Here is a 9,995-nt window from a genome sequence, read left to right as displayed (position 1 = left end):
CCCGCCCCGGTTAGCGGGGGGGCAGTGGGGCTGGGAGCGGCGCGGAGGAGCCTCCGGGCCCTCGGCACCCCGTCAGCCCCCGCAGCTGCACCTACCTCCCTTCTCTTCAGCCCCCTGCCTCTACACCTCTGTCCATCTTCTCAGCTTATCTAGTCAGTCCCCGCATCGAACACCTCAGCTTCTGCAGGCGGCCCCTCCCGTCCAGGCCCCATCTCTCATTGCTCCTGCTCCCTTCAGTCTCTCCACCCGCAACCTCTCTGTCACATTTCCAGATCCCTCAGCCCCTTATCCTGTGCCCACATCTGTCTGTGCACTACCCACTCATGTTCCCAGCCACCTCTTTGCCCATTTGGCACCTTCCTCATTCTTCACTTTATAAACCCTGAGTTTGCCCATCAGATTGACTGGGGCCCTCCTTTAGCCCTAGATCTGTCTCGGTGATTCCCCATGAGTTGCCTCACTCCTACCTGTGGTTCTTCCTTTAGTCCAGCAGTTCTGGCCCGTTATTTCTCCCTCTCCTCATTTTGGGTGCTCAGATCCTTAAAAATCTCAATTCTTAGGTTAACAAAACGTTTTTAGGTTCTTGGGTTTTTCCCCACATTGCCTTCCCTTGACACCCTGGCATACCTTTTCCTTATGTTAGTTTTGCACCAGTGTGCTTGCCCAGAAAAGCTAATTTGCAGATCTGTCTTTGATTTTAAGATTTGGTTTTAATCCCGTTTCTCCCTCTCATCCACTGATAGATTTGTATGAATCCTCAGAGCAGCAGCATCGCCCCCACACTGTGAATAAGAGTCGGAAGCAATTGCAACGAGAAAAAGCTGTGCAGCAGCAATGTCAGAAGCTGGGATTGCAGGGTGGAGTGGCTTCTGTTCCTCCTGAGCAGTTGCTTTCTATACCAAAACACAAGCCTTGTCCTTCTCAGCAGCCTGTGCCACCACCTCATCCTCCTTCAGCAGAAGATCAAAGGCAAAATGACAACCAAGACCAGCAGAAGGAAGTGACACCGGTAAATGCCTGTAATGACAGTGAGAATGCCCAGACCTGCCCTGCAAAGCTGAACTCTAAAGTGGAGAAAAAGAAAGTGGAATTGTTAGTAAGTCAGTAAAATCAAGGGATGGGTTTTATTATTGTGTATTGATTCATTCTAAAGTTAATTTTTCTGTATCTAATAGGAAGGTTTGAGAGATGATGTTTGCTTCCTCTGTGTTGAACCTATTTTTCCCATCTCTAGTTGGGTAGAGCCCGATTCAGGACCAATTTCTGTAGTATAACCTATGCAGATACACACTGTGCCGTCTTAAGGGAATTACCTATGGCAGTGAGATGGTACATCGTAAAGCACCCAAGATACCAGACTGTCTTAATGATTTATGAAGATTTAAACTCACCGTTGTGCTGTGTAGACAAGCCAGCAGCCACAACAAAAAGCCCTTTTGAGAGGAGATACGCTGTGATTGATGTAACTTTGTGTTCCCCTTTACAGTATTGCTGCAGTTTTGTTAATGCCAAAAGTGTTGATAAGGAAGTAAAATTTCAGGTTTAAGAACTTCTCTAGCTTTTATGATACAAGATGAGACCAATCTCAAGGCTCTCACCCTGTGCATCAGCCCACAGTGGGGTGCCTGTCTCCCTTAGAAGTGTCAAACTGATACATGTAAGAGAAAGGAAAAAGTACTAAACATGGCTCTCTAGGAGTCTGATTGAATGTGGCAATTACTTTGTTCATCATCCAGAACTCAGATAGTAGCCTGTAAAAGGGCGCTGCATTCTAAATGCTAGAGAGGGCAGGCATTTCCACTATGAGAAATTACTTGGTTTTACCACTTCACGTTTGTTTTCCTGTCTGTATCCAAGTGCTAATCTTCGATTTTATTTCAGCAGGCAAAGCAAAATATGAGGGGCAAAAAGATGAACTCTTTTTCTAGGACATACAGTTTATTTTTAAAACACTTTAACAATGCTGCTTAAGCCTTGGGTTCCTGTGCTGGTCCAAACTTTTCTGCCCAATATAATCAACAAACTCTGGCTGGCCATCAAACTTTCATGCATCATTTGTATTCCCTCAAAACAGGGATCAGCAGCTTTCCATATATGCCAGACCCTACCTCTGGTTAGATCTGTGTCAGATCTCAGAGGGGACTGAAGATGCTTCCCGCTGGAGAGACAGGACTGTGGCAGTCATCAGCACTTGTGTGGAGAAGCAGTGCATGGCTTCTCTGGAATTCAAAACTCAGAAGGATCCTGGAGGTTCTGTTTTGCAGAGGTGCACCTTGAGAGGCTACAGCTGCTGGCCACGCTGCCTGCCATTTACCTGCCCGGCTCCTGGCTGGGGTCACCTACCTGCAGATAGCTGTCCCTTCACCAAAGTAGAAGCATTTTGAAGAGCTGTGTCAAATTCCTCATGTGGGTGCACCAGTAGTACTGGCTGTTCAGCTCCTTCCTGGTGGTGAAAAATGCAGACATTATTTGACTGGGGATAAGTGCAAAGAAGTTTTTCACTCTGTGGGGAGTAAATGATGTTTAGCTGCAACAACCACCCCCTCAATCTGCTGAATTCATCTCAGCCTGTGCACTTGAATTTAAATCTTATTAAAAATACTCCTCTATATGAGGTTTTATGAGAAGGGTGATGAGAAGTCTGAAGAGATATTCTTATGAAGAAGTGGTTGTTAAGATTAACATAGCTGAGTAACTTGACTATTTTAAAGCTAAGTTCTTTTTAAGCTGAGACTTCTTGAGAGAGGGCACAACAGGGTGGAAAGGGGGCAAAGCTGGTTTTGTTTCTTCTTAATCCTGCCCAGTTGTGTTGATGCAGATTGTCCCCTCTCGCCAGAGACCTTGTCTTTCATCCTCTGGGGCTGGTTGTATCTCTTAGTAGATGTAGCCTAGGAAATGTTATCTATATAACTTTCCCTGGTGGCAAAAGGGAATTCTTGCCATTCCTCATTGCTCATTTTCACTGTAACTTTACCAGCCTTTCATTTCTATCAGTTTAATTATTTGGGGGCTGTATTGTAAAGCAGATCTGTGAAAGGATCTCTTTTATGGAAAAAACATTTCCAAAAAAGAGACTGTGTTGGCAGACTGAACAGATGGCCACTTGTAGCAGCCAGTAAGAAACTTGAAACTGTTTCTACCTAGTGGGGAATCACATCCTTTAAATGAAAAATTCCATCCATTTCTGAAAAAGTGCTGTATGTTCCTTCTTCCAGCAAAGCTGAATTAACCAGCAGCTTACTTGCTTATGAAGATTTTTGTTCTGATCAGCAGATTTCATCTGGAAATGTTTTATTGGTCTGAATGACTTCTTGCAGATGATTCTTCTTTCCTCAGAACTGAAACCTGTTTATTGTTGCTTTGACATTTTTAGAGTTTGCTCCAGGAAATATGATGGTGAATATCTGTGTCATTTGGGGAACAGGGAGACAAATGAACTTTCTGTTAATTTTGATCTTCTTGTCAATGAGCAGGCAGGAAAAATCACGATGGGAAATTCTCCAGCAAGAGCAGCGGCTGATAGAAGAGAAGAATAAGCGCAAGAAGGCACTCCTGGCCAAAGCTATTGCTGAGAGGTAGGGGGCTATGCTGCAGCATGGGCTGAAGCTGAGGAAGGGATTACTTTTCATCTGCAACCAGTTGTGTATCTTCTATTGAAATCTCACTTTTTCCTCCTCTCTGTGCTCTCTGTGTACTACTCCACAAGTGAGCACCTGTGATCAACATTTCCCTCTGATGACAAGTGCTGGCTAAAAAGTTGTGACTAAGCTTTTCACACTTCCAGAGCTGCAGCTGTGTGCAGATGGAAAAGTTATCACACAATTCGAGAATTGGCTGAAGTTCTTGTGCCTGTTATTAAGGGCATGTTTGGAAGTTGCAGTGCTCGGATGCTCATCCCTGTTCTGTTCCTGATTTGTTTTTAAGGAAAGTTTATTGATCCTAACCTATGAAGAAAAGCTATTTCTCTTTCGGCTTTTGACTCTTACTAATATGTGAAAACAAAACACATATTTAAGAAGGTACCATTTTATCCCTGGCTGATTAGAAGTTACAAGAATTCACACATTCTCACAGTTGTTATCTCTTGCTGTTCAGGTGACCAGACTTTAAGGCATTGTACAGTGTTGTGCACCAAGATAGTTTAAGACTAGAGGGAAGGCAAGGTTTGTAGGGAAGGGTATTGGAGCAGCTGATAGCACTGGATCAAGGAAGATCAGAAGCTTTCAGGCTCACAATGCTTTCCCAGACATATATTATGTTCTACCCATTAAAGCTCTTGAGTGGCACAGGTAACATGGCCAGTACTGCACAGAAGTTTCTCTTTGAGGTTTTAAAGATTTTGTTTTCCTTTGCCAGACAGAGGTAGAACACAAGTATGTTTAGTTTGACTCACTGTAGGACAGTAAACGTGGGTGTGACCACCAGGCTCGGTTCTTCCTCCTAGAAACAGAGCATGAGGAGAGAGAGGAGGACTTGGAAGGTGATCACTAGGGGGTTATGTCTGACATTCAAAGGCCGTTTTCAGTGTCAGAGCAGGATGTCTGTTTCTCTCCACCTACATCCGCTCATCTAAGGAGAGATGGTGTCACTGCCTACACATCTAGTCTTGCTTTCTTTGGGGTGCAAAGCAGTGGCTGAAAGCATGGTTTTGCTGGTGGTGACGAATGACAGCAAAGTGACCTGGTGTAAACCTTGTTGAAAGTTACTTAGCTTGCTTGGGAGTAAAATCCATCAAAGCTTGCTGCCCTTAGCAACATTTAGTTTTCAGAACTTTGGAATGAATAGGCTGAGTTGAAAAAGGTTGCATAAGGCTTGATTGAAATCCTTTGTGTTTGATGTAAAACTTTCCATTGACTTCATTGGGATTTGGCTAGGCCTTTTGGGAATAATTTTACAAAATGGAAATCAAGCTTAGGTTAGGTGACTTTTTGGCCCCTACTAACTGGGCTTCTTTGAAAGGGGATATTTGCAGGGCTAAATACCCTTCCCCCTCTTGCTCCCTCCAAGCCATTTCCTGTTTCCTTACACTGAGAACTACTTAGATACAGCAGCTTCTTGTGTGTTTCCACAGTGAAGAAACACAATCCATTTTAGGCACTTTGATTATAGTCATTACGTAATTTTGCTGTAGTCCTTAATAGCAGGCATTTTATATCCCCGTGGATATTAAAAAAGATCAAAAGTCTTAAACCATAAAGGAGAAACCTTCTAAATAACTCTTAAAGAAGTTAGTTGCTCTGCAAATTAAATGGGGCCCATTATGTCAAGAAGAGAGGATTAAAAAGAAAAAAAAAAAAAGCATCTTCCTTTTGCAGATCCAAAAGAACTCAGGCTGAAACAGTGAAACTAAAACGAATTCAGAAGGAGTTACAAGCTTTGGATGACATGGTATCTGCTGACATTGGCATCCTGCGGAACCGCATTGATCAGGCCAGCTTGGACTACTCCTATGCCCGGTAAGCAACCGACAGGGAGGAGGGAATAGTCCTGCCCGAGTAGAGGGAGAAAATGCTGTTTCCTGTCACCGAAGCAGTAATGGCGTTATGTCATTTTAATAATGTGTAGTTAAAGTGGTCACAGTCTGGGGGGCTTTCAAATCTTGAGGTAGAAGTGTGCTTTTTATTTTCTAATTTTTCCCTTGGAATCTGGAAACTGAAGTAGTTTTTCTGACTGCAGACTGTGCTTTCCAGCTTTGTGCTGTCACAAGACATACTTACTGTTTTAACTGTGCAGTTGTCCATAAGCCCTGCTTTATTGTTTCAAGGTTGTTTATTTCTTCTCGGGGGGAAAGAGGTTTTTTTTAAAAGTCCTAAAATGAAAGTCCTTTTCAGGGAAACTTGCTTGTTGATGACAGCTCTGGTCCTGTTGGAATCAATGGGACCAATTAAGCTTAAAACATGTAATACTGCTGAAGTGCTTTTGGAACTGGGACCAAAATTTGAAGGAAAAAGCAAGCTTTCACCCTTCACAATGTGCCTTTAATCAGTCTGGTTCTGATGAGTTCCTTAAATGCAAGAAATTAATCGGAACACCCTATTAGTTGTGGGTAAACCACAACATCAGTAGATAAACATCAGCATGTTTATGTAGCCATTTAATAAAATGAAAATGTTCAGTTGCGGTTTTTGGTTCACGATTCAATGTGTTAAACTTGTATTTTTCCTTATGACTTCTGCTATACGTTGACCACAGGCCAATAAACATGGTAATTAGTCTTTAAAAAAATAGCAGTGGTAGCTAAAAAATAAAGATCTCTTTTGTGTAATTATCATTTGAAATATCTAAGATTATCTGTAGTTTCAGTAGCTGAGTGTATATGAATACAGAATTTTGTATCCTCAAGAGGAAAAATATTTCAGTGTATTTTAGGCTTAAGTTTGGTTTCTAAAACCTTTAAATGCTCCTGGAAATTTCCTTACCAAAATTTTGTAATAATGTGTCTTATTTGAAATGCTTAATGGCAAAAGAGCATGTAACACAAGTGGCTCTGACATTTGGAAAGCAGTTTTTAATGAAGATAACAAAAGGGGATGTTGGTAGGACGAAGGGGATAGACCTTACAAAATACTTAATGACTTTCATGAACTTAGTAAGTCTTTCTTTTTATGAGTGAGGGATTGGAAATGTGAGTTAGATACTTTTCAGTGTTGTAGGCTTTATGCATTATGAGCCAAACCGGATTTACTTTTAAGTGGTGTCTTTTTAAGCAATTTTTTAGTTCTTGCCTTATATTTTACGGCTAAAACACAGTTTCAGTGGCTCAAAAAGTGCAATATTAAATAGTCCTGAGCACATACATAGTTAGGGGCATTTGGCAATTGTAATGGAATGGAATTTTCATAAATATATGAAGAATGTGTGTTAATTCAGACCAAAGTTTTTAACTCTGCAGAAGTTTCCAGCATAGCATTAGTTTTTCTATTTCTCATACCTGACCCAGGGAAGTCTTGACTTCCTTGTGGGGGAAATGTTAAGTGGGCATCTGTTGCCCACTGCAGCCATAGCCTTTACAGCTGGGCCAAAGTTTTGTGATTATTATGTAAAAGAACATATTTGGGAAGGCTCTTCTAGGTCTTATTTCCTTCTGTTTCCCTGAGCAAAGGATCTCTCCTATCTTTATGTTGCTTTGTTTAATGAGATATTTGAATCTGGTTTTATAAAACCAACAGCTGGATTCTTTATTCAGTCACCTTATTAATAAAAGTTTTATGAACGCTCTGTAAGGTACATTGCATAGTCATTCTGCAAAAGCCTTTACATGTTCCCTTTCCTGATGAGCAAGGTTGCATCTATCTTTCTATTAATTAAATCAGAATTAATATACAGATTAATGGAATGTAGTGGAAGATGCATCACTAATGTGGACACCAACCATTAATATCCCAGATGTGTTAACCTCAGTAAATATTTGGAATATTTCCTTTTTGCTATATTTGTCATAACAGGAAGTGCAAATTCCAGGAGGTGTGTGTCAGGGGGATGCTTACAATAAAATTCTACATCTGTTGCCACGCAAAAGTTGTGATCACTATTGATGTCATACGCTATGTCAATCTGTGCGGCTCATGATCTTCTGAATACGTGGGTGGCCGGAAGAGTACCCTTCTAGACCAAATCTGAATGTAAATGTGTCTAGCACCATTGTAGCATCTATCTGTCAGGTGGATGGTTGGATTAGAAAAAAACACAACACTGTTTTGCAGTGTTTCAGCTCTCTAGGTAGGTGTTCATTAGAAGTGTGAAAACATTGCAGTTTCTGATGGTTTCTTTCTGCTGCTAATGATGCATCTCTTAGGCAGTAAAAATGCTTGTTTGTGATTCAATCTGTAGATTTCAGATGAGCAAATTAACCCTTGGAATACAGCAGCAGTGGAGACTCCTGTCAAGAGGGGAAGATTCGATCAATTCACACTTACTTTCTTATCTTTTACTAATGTAGCAGCATGTCATGAATAGCTGGCATAATGTATTGCAGAGCATGTTGCATTTCAGGGGTGCTTAAAGTATCTGTCCATGTGTCAGATCATAAAGTGCTTTGAGAATTAACACACTAGAAATGATGATGATTTTGCAGGAAGCGGTATGATAAGGCTGAGTCGGAGTATGTGGCAGCCAAGATGGACCTCCAACACAAGACGGAGATTAAGGAGCACCTCACGGAGCACCTGTGCACAATCATACAGCAGAACGAACTCCGCAAGGCCAGGAAGCTGGAGGAGTTAATGCAGCAGCTGGAAGTGGAGGCAGATGAGGAAAATCTGGAACTTGAGATAGAGGTGGAGCGGATGCTGCAGCAGCAGGAGGCAGAAGCAGGGAGACAAGCCAGCCAGTCACACAGTCATGCCGGGACAGCTAAGGAAAACTCCACTCCCACTGTTACGGCACAGGAGCATGAGCATGCTAACCATGCTGTCGCTTCTCCTGCTATTTCTGAACAGTTGATTCAGTCTCAAAACTCCAGTACCAAATTCCTCTCCAATATGGACAGCCAAACTCAAGCAGTAAATGTGACTTCAGGAAACTCCCCAGCTTGTTCTGCTACATAACTACTATATTCAGATAAGCAAGCCAGTTATGGATGATACACTCTCTGCAGGCTTGTGTGCTGTATGTTATATTTGGGCTTCTGCAGTGCCAGTAATATGCACTTCATTTCTCTTTTCCTTTAATATTGTTTTCAAATGTTAAAGGCTCTTTTTTTCGCAAGAGTCCCATTTGGGGTTCGCCATCTGTCATCAGTCTGGTTTAAGTTCCTGTTCTGATGCTCAGCTCTTGATGGGGCTTTGTACCTTCCTGAAACAGGATACTTGGAAGCAAACAGTAGGGTTTTTCCAAAGGTTTTCTGTATATTGGTATCACAGGTAGCTGTTCCAAGCAATGTGCAAAAGATACATATCTACAGGAGAAAACATCCCAATTTAGTCTGCTTCTGAACACTTTCTGTCTCCTGACAACCGTGATAGTATGTCTTCCTTTGTATCCATAAGGGATTGGTTTTCAGTGGTTTTTAATCCTGTGAAAGCCAAGTGCTTACTTTAATTGTCTTTGTAGCTGATCCTCTTTCCTGTATCTGATTTAAAGGAAATTTGCATATTGAGGCAAATTAGAAAGTCAGTTGTAATACTTCCTATTTATCACTTTGCCTATTTCTTTCAGGTAATGCTAGATCACACAAGGCTATGTATTGATAACGTTATTATCTATGAAATCACAGCAGTTATGATTTAACAAAAATGGTGCATTACAGTTTATGACATTGCAGAATGTATGATGTAGAAGTAGAAACACACAAAAGTGAGCGTGTTACAGTTAAAACTGTTAGGTTACAAACATTTTTCTCTGTCATAGTTGCCTCACAAGATCCCTGGCTAAATACTGGAACTTCAATGAATAACCCCCATAGTATATCAAAAGTGAGCCCATTTTTGTATGCAATTCAATGCATTTTCTTGCCTGAAGAGCAGGTTTGTGCCCCACAGGAAGTTCAGCTGTTTTTTTTCTGTTGCTGTTGAAAGGCTTAAAAAAGCTATTCCAGGTGGAGAAAGTCTCAGGAATTAAAACAGAGGACATAGGAAAACCTCCCATAGACTGATTGCAGCTGCAAACCATGGGGACTGCGTTCAGAGTTATCTGTTTTGTAAGAGAGGAAGGTGCTTTCATTGTGGAAATAGATTCTGTAATTCCTGACCTGAACATGTCAGTCTGTTTATGAATGACTTACTGAATTATGCCATCAAGTATATAAATGGGACACTGATTGTCTCTGTAGCTTTAATAGTGGTAAAACATGTCACTACATTTCATTTTTATTTTATTAATAAATCAATGCATCTTCTACACAATGTGTTTACTTTCAGTTGTGGTATCTGATACTAATACACATATCCAAGACTGTTTTTCCACAGGAGGTGATAAATGACAGAATATGTCCTTTGGTAACTTTCTTCTGTGTGAAAATAAAATCTTGAAAAAAAGCTGTTCCAAAATATGGAAAC

General features: G+C 41.2%; 1 protein-coding gene across 1 annotated transcript; it reads left to right on the top strand.

Moving 5' to 3' along the window:
* The first annotated feature begins 747 nt into the window (after positions 1-747).
* GORAB (golgin, RAB6 interacting) lies at positions 748-9,519 on the top strand. Its single transcript, XM_026854132.1, has 4 exons — positions 748-1,092; positions 3,474-3,575; positions 5,316-5,456; positions 8,075-9,519. Exons 3-4 carry the CDS (start codon positions 5,386-5,388, stop codon positions 8,544-8,546), a joined length of 543 nt encoding a protein of 180 aa, XP_026709933.1. The 5' UTR covers positions 748-1,092; positions 3,474-3,575; positions 5,316-5,385; the 3' UTR covers positions 8,547-9,519.
* Positions 9,520-9,995: the final 476 nt, after the last annotated feature.

Source organism: Athene cunicularia (assembly GCF_003259725.1).
Source record: "Athene cunicularia isolate RWA chromosome 8 unlocalized genomic scaffold, athCun1 chr8_part1, whole genome shotgun sequence".
NCBI classification, from domain to species: domain Eukaryota; kingdom Metazoa; phylum Chordata; class Aves; order Strigiformes; family Strigidae; genus Athene; species Athene cunicularia.
This window is presented reverse-complemented; position numbering and strand designations above follow the sequence as displayed.